A 20,018-nucleotide genomic window follows, 5' to 3' on the forward strand; every position below is an offset into this window, starting at 1 on the left:
ACTTACATATTAATATCTACCTATACCAGCCTTGAAAAAAAAGAGAAATGCATGTTTTTTTTAATTAAATTTGAAGGGCTTTCCCTGAGGAAGAGTGACCTTAAAGGTCAAATTGTTGTCATAAAACAGATTTGCAACATACAAATTAACACTTTAAATTACAAGTATTAATGTTATTTACCGACATTCCTCATCAATTCACTTGTAATACACAATAACAATGTAATTATAGGGGCGTTCTTGAAATTTGTCGTTGGTCTCTGGCTTGTTGGTCACGTGATCACTGCAGCAGCAATGTTTGTTTCGTATTTGAATCAAATGGAAGCATTGTACAACATTGAGTAGCATATATTGTATGTTTTTTACATTTCAACTTAGACAATTAAGGTAAGTTTTTTAATATGGACTAACTAAGTGTATGAATACTCTTTCAAATATGTATTATGCTTGATTATCTGTATATCACTACCTCGTTGGGATACTTATATACTAGGGTTAATTTTATTCTTGAAGCATGCCTCTGTGTTTTCGTTAGATGTTTTCTGCTTTGTATCGATCTGGTGAGTTAAGCCTTTTTCAACTGATTTTTATAGTATGTTCTTATGTTGTACTGTTACACCACTGTCTTAGGTTACGGGAGGGAATGGTACCAGCAAACTAGTTCTGTGGTTGTCGTTGGTTTATGTCTGTCATATTTATTTTCGTAAATTGTTTTGTTATAAATTAGGCTGTTGGGTTTTTCAATTGAATTGTTTCATATTTTTCATGTCAGGGCTTTTTATAGCCGACTATACGGTATGTGGTTTTCTCATTGTTGAAGGCCGTACGGTTGCCTTTAATTGCTAGGATGAAATTTAAAAAAAAAGGCAGGATAGGAGTAAAAAAAAAGGCAGGATGAGACACTTCGCAAAAAAAAAGGCAGGATGACAATTTATGTAAAAAAAAGTCAGGATAAGCTAAAAAAAAAAAGGCAGGACCGAATAGAGTGAAAAAATAAAAAGGCAGGACAGAGATAACAACCAAAAAAAATGCAGGACAAAATTTTTCATCCTAGTCCCCCCATAAAAATCAAATGGCAGCTCCCTAAAAAGGAAAACAAATAAATAACAACAGACCTCTAGTTTTGAACGTCTTCTTTAATACAATGAGACAAAACTGCAAATTACAAGACTGGTACGATTATTAACGATCTGAAGAGTGCATTAGTTTTGCCGTTTTCCTGTGTTCTTTATATATCTGTTATATTTTACTCACGCCTTAACGTCGGTCAGTTTATTATAATAGTTTTTCAAAAGTTAGACTAATGCTCGCACTACCTATACACAGCCCGTAATAATTATCATAATTCAATGGTATTACTTTTGGTGTCATTGTCTTGTCTCTATTTCCTTTAAAAAGTAAAATAACAAAAATACCGAACTCCAAAGACAATTCAAATCGGAAAGTCCCTTATCAAATGGCAAAATCAAAAGCTCAAACACATCAAATGAATGGAAAAGAACTGTCATATTCCTGACTTGGAACAGGCATTTCCTTATGTAGAAAATGGTGGATTAATCCTGGTTTTATAGCTAGCTAAACCTCTCACTTATATGACAGTCGCATAAAATACCATTATATTGAAAACAATGCATGTGTGAACAAAACAAACAGATATCTATATCTTTAACGGGAAGCTTAATACCAAAATTTATGACAAAAGAGATGATTTTTCATTTCCTATCGTTAATTATCCATTTTTAGATGGTGACGTTCCCTTGTCACCATCTTATGGTGTTTATATATCTCAACTTGTTCGATTCGCTCGTGTATGTAACAACGTATTTGATTTTAACGAAAGAAACCTCTGTATTACTAAAAAATTATTACACCATAGTTTTCGATATCATTAACCAGTCAAAAAATTTACTAAATTTTGTCATCGGTACAAGGAATTCATTCGTAAATATAAATCAAAATGCAGACATCTTATACGTTCAGGTAATTCTCATCCAATCTATTATGGTAATATTCTTTACAAAGCACAAAAATTCGACATTCACCTCAAAAGCTAACCAGACCTTTAAACAGACTTATTCAGAAGGGATATAGTTACGATACAGTTGTCATATCATTAAAGATGGCATATTTTGGTATTAATATTGATTCACTCATAGGGTCTATGTATCGGAAATAAACACATTTATTCTAAAACCAGTTGTTGGCATGATACGGGTTATGTTCTTCTCGTATATTTTATGATGGTATGATACTAAACCCCTAACGGGAGGGATTGTGCTTAATTTTCATATAAAGACGTAATCTTTCAATCAGTTAAATTGAGGTCTGGAGCTGGCATGTCAGTAACTGCTAGTAGTCCCTTGTTAATTTATTCATCATTGTCATTTTGCTAAATTCTTTTGTTACCTATTCTGACATCGGACTCGGACTTCTTTTAAACTGAGTTTTACTGTGCGTATTGCTGTGTGTTTGTTTATTCTACATTGGCTAGAGGTATAGGGGGAGGGTTGAGATCTCACAAAACATGTTTAACCCGTCGCATTTTTGCGCCTGTCCTAAGCCAGGAGCCTCTGGCCTTTGTTAGTCTTGTATGTTTTTTTTTTAAATTTTAGTTCACTTATATGTTTTGGAGTTTAGTGTGACGTCCATTTTCATTGAACTAATGCACATTTTGTTTAGGGGCCTGCTGAAGACCGCCTCCATGTGCGGGATTTTCTCGCTGTGTTGAAGATCCAATGGTGGCCTTCGGCTGTTTTCTACTCTTTGGTCGGGTTGTTGTCTCTTTAACGCATTCCGCATTTCCATTCTCAATTTTATAATAGGTAAAAATGTCAAAAATAAGGGTACATCAGTCAGCATTGTTTTATAATCTTAATCACTATAAAAACAAATAAATATGTCAAAAAAGAAAAACAAAGCATATAGACAAAGCCCATAAGCAAAAATGAAAGACGAGAATATAAAAATGACCACAGCTCAACTAAGTACCGAGCCACGCCAAAAGGATATTACGCAAAATGGACAAAACAATAAAGGTTAATAATTTACAAAGACAAATAAAAGAACACTATAACATGTAATTAAGATGATAAACAACGTCAGTACCTAGAATCTATACTTCAAGACCATCATGTATTATTCGTGAAGTTGATTAAATTTTGACTTGCATGGTTTTAATAAACAGTAAGCTTTACACTTGTGTAAAAAAAGCTGGCAGTTTTTATTTCTTCTTCTTTTTTCTTAAATTGTAAAACTTTTTGTTTGTCTGGGCTGTTTAAAATAGAAGATAAACGATCGCATTTACGGTATGTAGGACTGTTGAGATGGAACTATATTTGTAGACAACGAACAGAATGGAATACCCATATGGCAATTAATTGCTTTTAATCTCTTTCAGTTTACGTGTTATGTATAATTTCTAAATATTTAAATACTTCGAGAAGTCAGAGATATTCATAAGAACTGTTCTATTTAATTTGTCTGAGGGAATATACAGTTTTCAAGATTTATAATTATGCATATTTCATCTCTTTCGTTAAATTTCTTTGTTTATAGTAATCGTTACATTTCTATACTTAATCATCCTTTTTTTGTTGTTGTTCCAGTTTGCACTATTTCACTAATCACAGAATTTTGACTAGATCGGTTCTTGGTTCTATTTTTATGAACCTTTTTTTTTACTTTCATTTTAAATGTTGTTAAAAGACACAGACATTGCAGAAGACTAATGGTTCCTTTTTATAATTGATTAAACAAACGCGGACCTCAAAGAAGACACCCATTGACTTGCCTGTTTGAAACAAGATCAAATATAAACAAAACACGTTATTTTATCATAATAATCGATAGTTTCTCTAACAACATATTATCGAACGCAAATCATTTCGTGAATGTTATTTATTGATGGCTCATGAATATTATTGAAGGCTGGCCTCATGAATATTAACGCCGGCTGTTATCGACGGTTAGCTTCACAAAAGTAAGCTTTACGAACACCCACGTGCTTTAAAAATCATTCCAAACAGAAATACAACTATCGTCAATCACAATTCGGTTTCTTGATTCAGCAGTTTTCACAATTGTGTCAAAAGAGGCAAAGTATCTGCAGTCAGATTATTTGACAAAATGCACGCAAATAACCACATATATTCCAATGCAATGCCAAAAAATGACAAACTGCTGTGTGTGCCTGTCCCAGGACAGAAGTCTGTAAAGTTCAGTGGTTGTCGTGAGTTACTGTCTATCATTTGTGTTTTCGTTTTTGTTGTGTACATAAATCAGACCGTTGGTTTTCTTGTTTAGAATCATTTGTCTTACATTGTGTCATGTAGGGGCCTTGTCATTGTTGAAGGCCGTACAACGACCCTATTGTTGATTACATCTACGTCATTTGGTCTCGGGTAAATATTTGTCTCATTGGCATCTCCTCATATTCATTACTGACTGGCTCTTTTGGAGCACTTGGGTACATTTCTATTTCTATTAGGTTTATTTTGCTTGGTTTTTAGGTTTCCATGTAATCATAGTTTTTGTGAAGTTTTATTAGAAGTTTCGTCTATTTCCGTTTAACCAAGTTCCTTCTTTCATTTATCATTTTTGATTGCCATCCATCCGGATACCCCTATCCCCCTCAAAGAAAAAGAAAAAAAAAAAGAAAAACAAAGGGGGGGATAGAAGATATCAATGAGACAGTCACAAGCCATTACAATGTAGTAAAATAAAAGTGAAAGTCGGACAAAATCATGGTAAAAACAAAAACCAAAAAAACCCCGGAAAGAATAAAAACCAACAACACACTACAGAGGCCCCTCAACGGGGTATCCAAGTAATCACATAATCTCAATTTTTGGCCAATATATCACATAATCATTTATAATTTTTTAAACAAGATAATCAAATAATCAAAAATACAGTCCTAGATTATCAAATTATCAAATAATCATGAAATATTTGGTCTGGTTATAAAAAAATCACTATCAAAACAGCAAAGTAATCACATATTAAAAAACCCCATGAGGAGGCTAACTACACTGAAAACTAAAGATAAAGGAACACGAAAAACAAACCCCCTCCCCTTAAAAAACCGGGGGTTAATTCAGAAAGGGTAAGCGGTTACAGACAGCTCCTCTAGGTGCTTAAGTTCATATGGTTTTCCTATCTTAGTGTGTTTATCTATTTCTGTGATATTGAAAATCAAAAATGGTGTACACATTCACGACACAAACTCGCGCATAACACATCAGCATCGATTCTATTACTGGTCTTCTTCTCAAAGTCATATGTTATTAAATCAAGGCCTATTTAAAATTTATTTAACTCTATCATGAGTCAAAAATTCTCTTTTTCTACTGTTTTTCTAAACTGAAATATTATAAATTGGCTCAAGTAAAAGAGGTTCAAATCAAATAAAAGAGTTACATATTTAGTTTTATTTTGTTGAACTTTCGACAGATATACAAGTCTTTTGTATTTTTGGAGAATGTTGTTTAGATATATGATAATTTTCTGTTTAATTTGTTCATAAATTTTATGGCCTCGGACCGATTAAGAGTTTGACATAAAGTATATTTCGCTTGTCATGCACCTGACACGTTTGTTTTGTTGCAGATTGTACTGAGACCTCTAGATGTTTTTTGTGGTCGTTGGTTTGCTGTCTCATTGGCGTAAATCCCACACTTATACTATTATTGAAGTTGTAAATAACTAAAAGCTTGTTCGTACTTATTTTTTGTTTATTTGTCTCACAAATTTAATTTGATTGAATATGTTATCCTTGTTCTGTGTCAGATAAGTTTAAAAAATTAATTCTTAACAACTTTAATTAATCAAATGGTGGATTTTTATATCACGAGGCTAATATATGTCTACTGTTCTGGTATGAGAATAAAACGACGTATAACGTAAAGACGTATAACGTGATAAACCTTCAGAAACAAAAATTATAAATCTGTGGATATAAAAATTACATATAAATTAATTCTCAGAATATTTTTTACATGAAATATATAATTTTATTGTAAATAAAAGGCTTCTGAAATCAAAATAAAAGATAAGGTAAGATAAGATAAATTGTATTTCCAAAAGAGGACTCATTATGGGCAAAATCAGTACAATGATTAGGACATTACAAATTTACAATTATATAGATACAAAGTAAAAACAGCTCAAATATGGAAATAACATTAGTGAATAATATAACCATATAAACCATGATATTGTTCAGTGTTCGTTGACCATTTACCGGATGTAACATCATTTACCGGAAGTAGCATCATAGAAATATTGTAGTGATATGAAATAAATAAAGTACGAAGTAGAAAAAAGCTTGTGCGATGGTTTTCTTGATGTGTGAGATTTTTCTCCGTTTTGAAGGCTTTGTTGTGACATTGAGTCCAAACATTATTACACGCGTTGTTCCTTTGACATTGTTTTTTTGCCAAGCGAGCGTATAAACGCACGAGTGTTGTGTCGTGAATTATTAAACTAAATCATTTCCCTCGGTGGTCGAGTGGTCTAAGTAGTCGAACTACTGTATCACTATCCTGTCAACACTAAGGTTGTAAGTTAGAATCCCGAACGTTGCAGGTGCGCTTGACTCCAATCTTAATTGTCTAGGATGGTCAGTTTTCCTACCAAAGGTCCGCGGTTCTCTCCCGCCACTACGGCTTCCTCCGCCAATAAAAACTGACCGCCACGAAATAGCAATTCATTTTCAAACCATATGAAAACTAATAACAAAGATTCTACAATTTTTATCAAATTTTACATTATCACAGCTTCACATGTGTAGCATATGTTTGTAATGACATTGCGTCGTATTTCTGAAATTGACGCCAAATTATGAATGCATGAAAATAGCTTAATTTGATGCACCTGTCCTAAGTCAGGAACCTGATGTTCAGTGGTTGTCGTTTGTTGATGTGGTTCATAAGTGTTTCTCGTATCTCGTTTTCTATATAGATTAGACCGTTGGTTTTACTGTTTGAATGGTTTTACACTAGTCATTTTTGGGGCCCTTTATAGCTTGCGGTTCGGTGTGAGCCAAGGCTCCGTGTTGAAGCCGTACTTTGACCTATAATGGTTTACTTTTACAAATTGTGACTTGGATGGAGAGTTGTCTCATTAGCACTCATACCATATCTTCTTATATCTATAAAGCTGCAATTTTTGAAAGATTTGGGTGTTTTTCGAGTATTAATCCAAAAATAAACGAGAAGGACATTCTTAACCAAATTTCTATCGGCAGTCAATCTAATAATTCTCTTTTATATACTAACATAAGAATGTCTGTTAAGGATATTTGAGGCAAAAATATACCATCAAACATAAAACAATTTCAATTTATTTAATACTTTTTCATAAAATAAGAGGAGGAATATGCCTATTGGACAATCAAAAATCATAAATCGAAGATAAAATCGACAATATCGTGGCAAAGAAAAAAAAATCGGCAATATCGTGGCAAAGAAAAGATAATCGGCTTTATCGTGGCAAAGAAAAGAAAATCGGCAATATCGTGGCAAAGAAAAGAAAACCGGCAATATCGTGGCAAAGAAAAGAAGGAAGAACGACGAAAAGTCAGACAACAGTCTATAAAATATTTCATTGACTAAAGACTAAGCACCACGAACATCACCAAAACTTGGGGGTTATGCCAGGTGCCCCGTCAACATCTTCAATAGCAATATACAAACTGTTTTGTACAAAATAACATTTTGATTTTATGAATATATGGAAAAGTATTGCAAAAACTCTTACATACATTATAAAGAATATTTTCTTTTCAAAGTCCACTAGGGTTCGTCTTATTTTGGATTTGACCCCATAAGTAACGCAAATCCACTGCAAAATTAGTCATTGATACCTCTTAACTTCTCATAGTAGCTCTGCATTGCAGGTAACCAGTTCTTACTATTTTATATTTCATAGTTTATTTAGTATTCGCTAAATGACTTATAAAAAGATTTGTGGTTGTCTTAAACTTGTAAATATGAAATAACGCAGTAACAAGATGGATTATGATCATAATGTCCATAAATCATACTTTTTGCTTGTAAAATATGAAATGTATATATAATACACATTAAGTTTGACTATTCAACAGTAACTGCGTTTCAGACTTAATTAACGGCACGTGCCTCAGTACACAATGAATACATGTAACAACAATCATACACGGTATGGGTTAGACTCATTGTTGAAGGCCGTACGTTGACTTATAGTTGTTAAATTCTACGTCATTTGGTATCTGTTGGAGAGTTGTCTCATTATCAACTTTACCAAATCTTGTTAATATTATATGAAACTTTTATTTCTATAAAAGAGTTTGTGAGAGAGAGAGAGAGAGAGAGAGAGAGAGAGAGAGAGAGAGAGAGAGAGAGAGAGAGAGAGAGAGATTAACCATTCTGACTTATATAATTGGCAATCGTATACTCTTTGTTTATAAGCCTCTTGTTATAATTGACATTTCCAGAAATGTCTGGGGAAGAAAATCCAAAAACCAATGGGATTCCAGATATTGTTATTGGCAAAAGTGAAAGCGAGATATGTCACGTGTTCTGTCAAATGGATGCTCTGAGACCATTCCATGACGAATCTGTTTGGAAGGAAGTCAGGCGGTAGGTATTATGAAACACTTCCTAATATCACTTTACTAACATGCTAAAAACTTTATTTGGTCACTGGTGGATATTTGTCTCACTGGCAATCATATCATATCGTCTTTTCTTAATACAAATGTTGCGCTACGGTTAGCCACCAGACTGTTACACATATTACTGCCAAACAAACTCGGCTCAGACTCTAAAGAAACTGGTGTCGATAAAATAAATTGGAAGATAACAAAATTTGTCACAATGTATCATCTTGTTCACTTTTTATTAAGATGTTAACTTGTCCAAATAACAATTAAACATTAAAGTATAACATTAAGAAATTTGCATTGACAGACAAAGATTATTAGTAATACCGTGAATGTTCAGCCACGGTTTGCAGCCAACTGTGCAGTCATATTGACTGCTATATGAATTACTTGTAAACGAACTCAGATAAGATTCTAATGGAGCTGTTGTCGATGAATAAAATGGCGAATGAAAAAAATTGTGTGACACTACTGTTATATTTCTGTTTTAAAGGTGTAAATGTGTCCATATAACAATTAAATGGAAAAGTATAACATTTATTAATTTGCCAGTCACTCAAACGATAAAGTGAAAGCACAAAGAGATAGGGTCGATATCTTTGGTACACATATTCTACAAAAAGGAATATTGTATAAAATCCTTAAATCAATTCTAAAATTTATAATGTCAAAGCTTTATTTTCACTTAGTTATAATCTCCTCTTTCCGACTGGTTTGCCTGAGTACGTATGCATCCATTCCACATATTAACATTGATGCCAACCGGTCACCCCTATTAGAAAGGGTTTTTATTGCCAGACGAGGAAGTCCTAGTGAACATGTACCTTTGTTAACCCTCAGCTTGGTGTGCATCACAAATTATATTGTTTTTCGAGTTTATACAGCAGTATTTTCACACTTCATCTGTTGTTCTGTCCTTATCGAGCATTTGCTTACTTGAATAATTTTATTAAAATGCTGACATGTCTGACCAGTTCTTTCATAGCAAAGATAGTCGTATGTTTCATTTGTTTATCCACACAAGGTGTATGTGAGACAATTCATTATCCGGCGTAGCATAGAGATACATACGTCTTTCTGTCAGTGTTCCTATTATATTGATAAGACTCTCTCGTTTTAAACAGTTGGGTAAAGTTTGAGGAGGAACTTGAAGAGGATGGTAAACGATGGTCCAAGCCCCACGTGTCATCCTTGTGCATGCAGTACCTCACAGAGTTACACATGATTGTAACAGCCAATCCCGTGCTGCTAGATCTAGAAGCGACATCTATGTTCGAAATAGTAGGTGAGAAGGAAATAGATGCTGACCTTTTAATTATGACAACCGATATGTACGTAGTATCTGTCCTTTGTTTACTTTTGATATACTGGTTTTACGAATATGACTGTCGAAAAACGAAAACAACACGTTATAAATGTCATGCGTCCGAAGCGCTTTTCTTGATTTACCTTTATCAGAAACGAGTAAAGCCGAATATTTGAAAGCCAAGGAGTCGGAATGGTCATTATAAATCAAAATAGTTTAGATTCAACAATGTATACTCATTTTCAGGACCATTTTTACAGGTTGAATTGAATACTCCTGAGAGTTTCTTAGAAAAATTAAAATAAAGAAAATATCTGTCCACACCGTCAATTTATAAAAGATAATAGAATACAAGTTACAGATTTAGCTAGTAGAAAAAAATGTGTTTCTTTGATTGTTGAATAGATTCAAATTTGTTGAATTTGGACGATACCAATTGTGCTTCTTCTATCTTCTTAAAAAGTCTTAATGTTTTCTAACATACGATTCTTCATTTTTCATGGTGTAAATTCCATTTTATCATCTGTTGTTTAATTCTAGATCTTTTACTGGAACATTGGTCTAGCGATGGTACTTTACAGCCCTTGTTATGGAACCATGTCAGAGCAATTCTCTTGAAGAAACACAAACACAAGACGCTTCATAAACATCTTCATAAAATTCGTCTGCCAAAGATACGATCGGAGGCACAATTGTCCGAAAATCATAGTCAGAGTGAAGACGAAGACCGAGATACCCCGAATGACTCAAAGAGTCATACAAATCGTAAGTATATTCTTTAATTAGGCGGTTATCTCCCTTGCAACACAAGGGTATCTGAATCATTCTTGTTGTCCGAGCCAAACGGATAAAGGACATAGAACAAGTCTACATTTTAAAGAAACATTTGTCTTTACCTTTTCATTGTATTTTAAGTTAAACACATCGACAAAAATTACACAGATTAGTCAATACCAATCATTGATAAACCAAAAAAAAATATTTCAACTGCGACGATCGAATATAGGCGCTTAACCGATTTTTTTTTTGGAGATTCTACCTAGAAATTGAGGATTTTAGTCTAACTATAATCGAGTTAAAAAAAATGGGCTGCCAGCCGGTTTTGTTTATTAGGCAACTGTTTCGTTGTAAGTCTTTGAGATTTAAAATTTCATCATAATTTGTCCTAAATTATCATAATTATGAGGAAGCAAGCTCTTTTATCTTAAATATTCGAGTATTTTGATTCATGAACACATTGCTTACATATTTGTGTTTCTATTTCTCCTGAAATCGAAATCTTTACTATGCATATCACGATGCATAATTATACAGGTGTACAGATAACAAATATTACATTGACGTGTATAGACGGCCTGTATCCTGTTTTAGTTACAAGCGAACGGCAACAGTCAAATTACTGTTTACATCACAATTCATATTTGGGTCCTCTTCGTGGTTCTCGTTTCAGTCATGTTGATTCATTTAAAAAAACAATCAACGTGTTGCAAATATAATAGATATACATTGAGCAGGATAACAACAATATTCGAACAATTTACATGTTATAGGAAAATTATAAAAATAGATTTTAAAACTTGTTAAGCAACAGGAGAAAAGCTCGACGAGTCTCGCTTTTCTTTCCATAAAGTATGTCTACAGCTCTTACAAATAAGATATATATTTTCCTAATATGTACGAACAGTTCATATATTATATTCCCATATGCCAGCTTTAACATTTGAATATACTTGAAAATAAACCAAGTGAGATAAGATATCAGTACAATTTTATGATTGTCTCGATAGGAACGTCTTTAACGCTGTACTCTTTCTTTTAGGCCGTTTTTCATTATTCTTTATTTTATGGACAATTATTCTGTATTCTTTATATTAAGCATCCTTATTACTGGATTCGCTATTTTTCTAATTCTTTTTCTCTATACTTTTTATTTTAAACCAATTATTCTCTATTTTGCAAATCGATCGATAGCATGTTTGTCGAAGGGTGAAAGAGTTAGGAGCACAATTTCAGTATTGACTCGAAATGTACACATATATAAGAAGATGTGGTATGAGTGCCAAACGAGACAACTCTCCATCCAAGTCACAATTTGTAAAAAGTGAACCATTATAGGTCAAAGTACGGCCTTCAACAAGGAGCCTTGGCCCACACCGAACAGCACGCTATAACGGGCACCAAAAATGACAAGTGTAAAACCATCCAAACAGGAAAACCAACGGTACAATCTATATGAAAAACGAGAAACGAGAAACACTTATGAACCACATCAACAAACGATAACCACTGACCATCAAGTTCCTGACCTAGGACAGGTGTAAACAAATGCAGTGGGTTTAAACGTTTTAATAGGCGTCTACCATCACCTTACCTGAAACAATAGTGTAACATCACAACATAGAAAGACACACTATAAAATATCAATTGAAACGGCTTAACTCAATCAAAAGACATATTAACAAAAACAAGTTAACATACACTGAACGAAAACGTTTGATCTATGACACAATATAAAATAAAAAATTAATTAAACAAGGGGGTTAGACGTAAAACAATTCCAGAAAAACAACCATAACCTTGGACAAAATGCCGCTAAATAAAATAACATACACAGGAAAATAGAAATAATTTTGTTGTAAGGTAAACATGGAGTAAGGAAATAATTTTTACAAAATAAATAATTTTGTTGTTCATAGTCTTTTTCTTTTTTCAGAGGCATACAACCCTAGTCCGGAATCTACTGAAACAATGGACAGTACTGAAACCGGAACATCCGATCATAAAAACGAGGTTGCACTTTCGGATGGGGAGGTAAACGTTTTTATATCATTATTAACGCGATTCATTCTAAAAATGTGCGTACGGTCAACTCTTTAACAATCCTATAAATTTACTAAAAGAAGCATTCAACATTTTTTGCTAGGATCACGGAAACACGATTTATATCAAGTACTCTTTTACTTACCTGTGCACTTTATTTTGAAAGCTCGTGTCATCATGAACGTTACATTTTATTTTGAAATGAAGGTAAGTTTCAGAATGACGCGAGATTGCTGTTATCCAATCAACATAACGTATCATAATGAAATATACAAAAAGTCATGTAATGTAATTAGTAAGTTGAACAAAGCAGACGAGACATTTACATATTATGCATTACATTTTCAATATATTTGTTTCTGCTATAAGGTCAAGTGGTAATAATATTGAACATAGATATTGTTCCACAAGTATGTCATTATGTTTATAGATGTACATACTAAACATGCGATATTGAAGACAATCTTATTCCGAGAATCATTATCTAGCTGATATGTATAGATTTCTCTAAATAAATTAGACAAGACAAATCTTCCTCTTTAAATATATTTAATATCAATTAACAAATTACATGATATAAAATCGTAAACGTAAATACTATGTTAATTTGGACTTTACTGTTAATACACATGGTTACACTTAGAATAAAAAAAAACCGCATTTTTACTTCCGAGGGTATTCCGAGGGTATCATCAGCTCAGTAGTCGATACTTTGGTATTGACATGATTTACAATAAAGTTAACATTCTAAAATTGTCCTTTTGTAATTTCATAACTCATTAAGAAACTCAGGTTTTAACTCCCGTAGGTAAGTGAACCTAAGATAAATTTGGTCTTATTTAAAGATCCTTTTTTCTCATATAGCGCTTCAACTGTTCCAGATCCTAAACATCCTTGGCATTTGAATATTTGTCTTTGCGCATTCCTGATCAAGGTAAATAAAAAAAAGCCATTCGAACGCGTGAAATTTATAAAGTATTATTTTTAAATTTATGTTTTGGTACATATGGTATTTAAAAAGTTAAATAACAAAAATACCGAACTCCGAGGAAAATTCAAACTGGAAAGTCCGTAATCAAATGTCAAAATCAAAAGCTCAAACACATCAAACGAAAAGATAACAACTGTCATATTCCTGACTTGGTACAGGCATTTTCTTATGCAGAAAATGGTGGATTACACCTGGTTTTATAGCTAGCTAAACCTCTCACCTGTATGACAGTCATATAAAATTCCATTGTATTGACAACGAAAGTATCTTTACCTAGTTATAAATTTGATATAATTTTTGGTTATCAGAGGAATACGAAATTTAAGAAGAAGATACCACAAGGTTCCGAAGTAATGAATATCATGGTAGGTGAAGTCGAAGGTTTAAAGGGAAATCTGTGTGCTTTTGTACGGCTTCAAACTGCTAGTGATATTGGAATGATAACGGAAGTGGATCTGCCAACTCGTTTCCTGTTTATTTTACTGGTTCCAAAAGGGAATTTGGAACCAGCAGAGGAAGCTGCTCGATGTATGGGAACCTTGATCACAGATGATGTAAGTAGTTTAATGGATAAAAATCATCTAGATTTCAATGTAAGGGAACGAAAAAACTAAAAATGACCGAGTCGAGCGAGACGAAAAATATTATGATTATTACAAGGGAACAGAAGCACACCCGAGTCGACAAAAACCTAATCCTCCCCAGAAAACAAAGCTGAAAAAGTTATCAGTTGGACAAATCAATGTGTGTAACATATCCAGATTGGTTTTACTATATGACCTCAAACATGAACATGCATTCTTTCAAATGTTAATGTATTTATCATTAAATATATTCAGTTATTTACTTTTAATTTTCAATACTGCACCAAGTCAGTCGTCTTTGATAAATATCTACGCTTTTCATGACAAGTAAAATTATCCATTCTTCACTTTTAGATAAGGCCAATCAAAAGATCGCTCATTTTGTTTAATTTGAGTTTACAAATTCAACCTATCATTCTTTTTTAATCCGATACCGATACCGATATCCGTACACCAAAACATTCCAAACAAAGGAAATTGATCCAATGACTAACGTTATAATCATTTTGGTGTACGAACAATGCGATGACCCATAGTCACTTATAGATTCTGAAAAGTCGATTTGAGATCAGAGTCGAACTCGAATTTACAATATCGGTGTTGACAGGCTAGTGATCACTGTATATTGATTGATTGATTGGTGTTTAATGCCAATTCAACGCTATTGTGCTATTTCGTGGCGGTCAATGTTTATTGGCGGAGGAAGCTGGAGTGCCCGGAGAGAACCACCGACCTTCGGTGGGAAAACTGGCATTCCTAGTAAATTAAGATTGGAGTCAAGTGCACCTGCCCTGTGAGGGATTCGAACTCACAACCTCAGTGTTGACATGCTAGTGATACAGCATGATCACTGTAGACAATCTATTAAAACCACTGATGACAACCAAGGTCAAATATTCTAAATATGATATTATAAAAAAAAATTACATTGCACTATGTCATGATATATATAAAAGGTAGAAAAGAATTACATGTCAACATCGAAATCGAAAATTGAAGAAAGACAGAGAACACCATGGTCGAAAGAAAAATGGCAAAAAAATGACCATCAGACCACACAATACTACACAGATCTAATAATACGAATGTAATAGGAATATAAAGGAGTGAAAAAGTCATTCTAAACAATATCTTTTTTTTTAGATTTTTAGGGAAGTAGCATACAAAGCTGAATCGGAGATAGATTTATTAACTGGAATTCAGGAATTCACCAGTCAAACAACAGTGCTGCCACCTGGATGTTGGAATCCAGCTACAAGAATAGAGCCTCCGGATACTTTACCCACAAAGGTTTGAATAAGCGTATAAAATCAAATTTGAAAATACTGCAATTATAGTTTAATCCATCCACGACTCCAAATTGAACAAAACAAGCGCGAGTCAATCTGTAAGAATGTGTCCTTTGTTTGCAATGAAAAATCAGACGCGTACCTTGGGAAAAATGTTGCATTGATTTACAGTATTGCAATTTTCAAATAAAATTTATCACCAATTTGATTCATCGATAGCGTCTTCCTTACAGTTTCTAACTTTGAAGATTTTGCAGGTTGTTTTTTGCAATACTTTTATTTGTTTGTTTGTTTGGATTATTAAAGTAAGTTGTGTGTTATGTCTGTGCTGTATGTTTTGGCTATTACAAGTATATCACAATATTATTGTCACGTTAACTAATTGTGTCTGTTGGGTTTTGTCAATATAACGCGTACGGAACTATAAACAACTGTCATACAAGTGGGATGTTTAGCTAGCTATAATACCAGGTTTAACCCACCATTTTCGTCGGGAAAGGCATGTGCAAAGTTAGGAATATGACATTATGTTGGTTGAAATAGTCGAGCGTTTGATTTTATCAGAATAAGGAGACCTGAATGCGTTTAAAATAAAAGGTTGTATCATATTTATATAACACCTTCGGCAGTTTTCATTTATATTTGCTTAAATTTTCAGGAGACTCGGAAAGCAGGTCAATCCTTTAAGAAAAAAGAACCCCAAACTCATATAGATGCTACCCTGCAAAGAACTGGAAGGTAATTGTTATATATACGATAGACTGACTGTTAATATACCCTTCAAATGGCTAACAGGTAAAAGACACTGCAATTGCCTTGATTGCAAACATAAGCAATTCAAACATTTCACAGCTAATTAAGTTCACTCTTCAATGGACTGGCAGGTAAATGTTATAAATGACGAAGGATTGGATATAAATATACACTTCAAAAGTCGTAAAAGTAAAAAGAAACTGCACAGGTCTTGATGGTAAATATACACTTCAAAAGTCTGAATGCTAAACATACACTGCAATTGACTAGCAGTTAAATGTAACAACACACTACAATTATCTGACAAATGAATATCATACGCTGTATTGGACAGGCAGGAACATGAAGATATACTATTTGATCCAAGTCATGTACGTTTAAGTAACTATAACTGACCTATGTTCAATATGTAACTAACCGAAATTATGTGCGCCGTAAAACCTTTTTCGTTCAATTTTCTTTAATAAGCCTGTTCAAAGTTAATAATGTAACTGTCAACAACAATGTACTCCAATGATGGAGCCATCTTAACAACTTTATTTGATCCCTCAGAAACATTTCAAACGTGTAACAAGAAGATGAAATATTTACATATATACAAACAATACAATACAATGGTGGATATGAAAAAAAAAAGAATACCTTATTATACAATCAATTCACAAAATTTTCATAAGTTTACTAAAAAACAGTGATAATATTTTTATAACTTTTACATTACATAGTGATAATAAACCTTTAATTTTTTGATAATTTGGGTATCTAGTATAAAAAATTGGAATAAGTTTATTTCGTATGTCTACGACTGTCGAAACGGACACTCAAAAAGGTAATAAAATTCCATTGCAAATTCCTATATGACATAAGCGATGTGTCCTCGAATTTTGCCGAATTTCTGTCCCTATCCAAAATACCCTCATTTTCCAGTGGCAGTCTAAATTTCTCCTCAATGACAGGACTTACCTAAAATATTGAATTTATTGTTTATTTTTTCTCGTCCTAAAAATGCATAAAATATTTGCCACTGGACGTTAAGCAACAATCAATTAATCAATCAAACACTATCGAAATTTTGCAGGTTGACAGGTAATTATTTGTTGGAGATATAAAATATATCATCACATTTATTTGCATCTACTAATACCTTTTTAAGATGAACGTGTAACTCTGTGTTAGTTGTTCGCATGATTCCATGTTGCAAGCTTTCATAAAATCAAATGGATTGATTTTCAGGTTATTTGGTGGTCTTGTAGCAGATGTTAAGCGAAAAATACCTTGGTATGGGAGTGACTTTACTGATGGATTACATATACAGTGTTTTGCGTCATTTATATATTTATTCCTAGCGACCTTGACCCCGAATGTGACCTTTGGTGGATTACTTGGAAAAGAAACCGCTAATTTTATGGTATTTTATTTATGGAATAGAAATATTGAACAGATAATCTATTGATTGAAAAGCAAAAAAAGAAAATTTTGTGTGACTGCACTTTCACTTTTTTTTTCTTCATTGCCATTTGAAAATGCAAAACATAACTGGAGAAAAGATGCAATACACCTATTCTTTTATTATAAATTTATCATTTGTCTGATTCATTTGTAAGAAAAACGATTTCGTATTAAAGACCTTTTAAAATATACTTAAATCTCATAATGTGTTCCCACTAAAATATTATCCTTCCAATCAAGGGACCAATGGAATGTATATTAGCCGCAGCCATTACTGGTGTAGTGTTTGCTTTGTTTTCTGGTCAGCCATTGAATATCTTAGGAAGTACAGGTCCAATGTTGGTATTAGAGATGATACTGTATAATTTTTGCGTGTAAGTACCACACTGATTTCTCATGTATCCCTTTTACAATGGAAAACATTTTTTTTTTATAAAAATGAAGGGGACTTTTATTCAAGAGAACTCAAAATTGATTATCAATTTTTGCATGGACTAGGAAATTATCATAATACGCAGAATTAACGTCTCTTTTGAACTGTGATCACCAGAATATTTGTGTTGTCAGGATGGTGACTTTATTGTTTTCTACATATTAGGATAAAGATTAACTCTGTTAAAAACTATTATATCAGAACCTAAGTTAAGGAAAGACATTTTTCACTTAACGTTAATTAATGTTAATGTGGGGGTGTTTATGTGCTCTTGTTTCCCGAGTTAGAGTGAAGGAATATATATTATAGTTTTACAGATGTAGTGATCTATGTAGTGTTTTGTAGATTCTTTATTTTAGCCATTATTTTTTCAGTTTTTTTTCTAGACCTATGAGTATTGAATGTCCAGCCTCTTTCATAATAGAAAAAAAATTACTAAAAATACCAAACTCAAAGGTAAATTCAAAAAGGAGACGTTCATATGAACTGACAAATTCAAACGCTATCAATCAATGGAACAAGTGATAAACACCTGGTTCATTCATTTGTCGAAGAAAATGGTGGGCTATCCTGGTTTTAAAGCTAGAAAAACCTCCCACATGTAAATTTTGTTTCAATGAAATGCACAAAAGGAAAAAAAAGGAAAAAAAAGTGTTTATTTTTTTTTGTGTTTTCATCATTACTACATCTGCTGATTCACAACGTCTTCAGTGATGATACGAATAAACAATATAAGGTTAATGTCTAAAGTCTTAAGGAATGGAATTGACATTAAACAAAAACGTCACTTTGTTACTTTTTTTTGTGAGTTATGTTTAATACAGAATATTATAAATACATTTCGTAGTTTCTGCCAACTTAAACTAAATATAGATAAAACAAAAACCAAGATGTTACTTTTTTTTGTGAGTTATGTTTAATACAGAATATTATAAATACATTTCGTAGTTTCTGCCAACTTAAGCTAAATATAGATTAAACAAAAACCAAGATGTTACTTTTTTTGTGAGTTATGTTTAATACAGAATATTATAAATACATTTCGTAGTTTCTGCCAACTTAAGCTAAATATAGATTAAACAAAAACCAAGATGTTACTTTTTTTTGTGAGTTATGTTTAATACAGAATATTATTAATACATTTCGTAGTTTCTGCCAACTTAAACTAAATATAGATAAAACAAAAACCAAGATGTTACTTTTTTTTGTGAGTTATGTTTAATACAGAATATTATTAATACATTTCGTAGTTTCTGCCAACTTAAACTAAATATAGATAAAACAAAAACCAAGATGTTACTTTTTTTTGTGAGTTATGTTTAATACAGAATATTATAAATACATTTCGTAGTTTCTGCCAACTTAAGCTAAATATAGATAAAACAAAAACCAAGATGTTACTTTTTTTTGTGAGTTATGTTTAATACAGAATATTATAAATACATTTCGTAGTTTCTGCCAACTTAAGCGAAATATAGATAAAACAAAAACCAAGATGTTACTTTTTTTTGTGAGTTATGTTTAATACAGAATATTATAAAACATTTCGTAGTTTCTGCCAACTTAAGCTAAATATAGATTAAACAAAAACCAAGATGTTACTTTTTTTCTGAGTTATGTTTAATACAGAATATTATAAATACATTTCGTAGTTTCTGCCAACTTAAGCTAAATATAGATAAAACAAAAACCAAGATGTTACTTTTTTTTGTGAGTTATGTTTAATACAGAATATTATAAATACATTTCGTA

General features: G+C 32.5%; 1 protein-coding gene across 1 annotated transcript in view; it reads left to right on the forward strand.

Annotated features, from left to right (window-relative positions):
• The first annotated feature begins 247 nt into the window (after nt 1–247).
• The window catches only part of LOC127719161 (electrogenic sodium bicarbonate cotransporter 1-like), a 35,470-nt gene continuing 15,699 nt past the window's right edge, over nt 248–20,018 (forward strand). Inside the window, exons 1-10 of the mRNA XM_052225183.1 lie at nt 248–387; nt 8,474–8,618; nt 9,766–9,926; nt 10,488–10,712; nt 12,661–12,758; nt 14,067–14,312; nt 15,486–15,632; nt 16,290–16,369; nt 17,618–17,792; nt 18,074–18,207. Of these exons, the coding sequence (XP_052081143.1) occupies nt 8,476–8,618; nt 9,766–9,926; nt 10,488–10,712; nt 12,661–12,758; nt 14,067–14,312; nt 15,486–15,632; nt 16,290–16,369; nt 17,618–17,792; nt 18,074–18,207 (1,409 nt within the window). The 5' untranslated portion in view covers nt 248–387; nt 8,474–8,475. The remainder of the gene's footprint in view (nt 388–8,473; nt 8,619–9,765; nt 9,927–10,487; nt 10,713–12,660; nt 12,759–14,066; nt 14,313–15,485; nt 15,633–16,289; nt 16,370–17,617; nt 17,793–18,073; nt 18,208–20,018) is intronic.

The sequence above is a fragment of the Mytilus californianus genome, unplaced genomic scaffold (assembly GCF_021869535.1).
Source record: "Mytilus californianus isolate M0D057914Y unplaced genomic scaffold, xbMytCali1.0.p SCAF_10, whole genome shotgun sequence".
Taxonomy (NCBI): domain Eukaryota; kingdom Metazoa; phylum Mollusca; class Bivalvia; order Mytilida; family Mytilidae; genus Mytilus; species Mytilus californianus.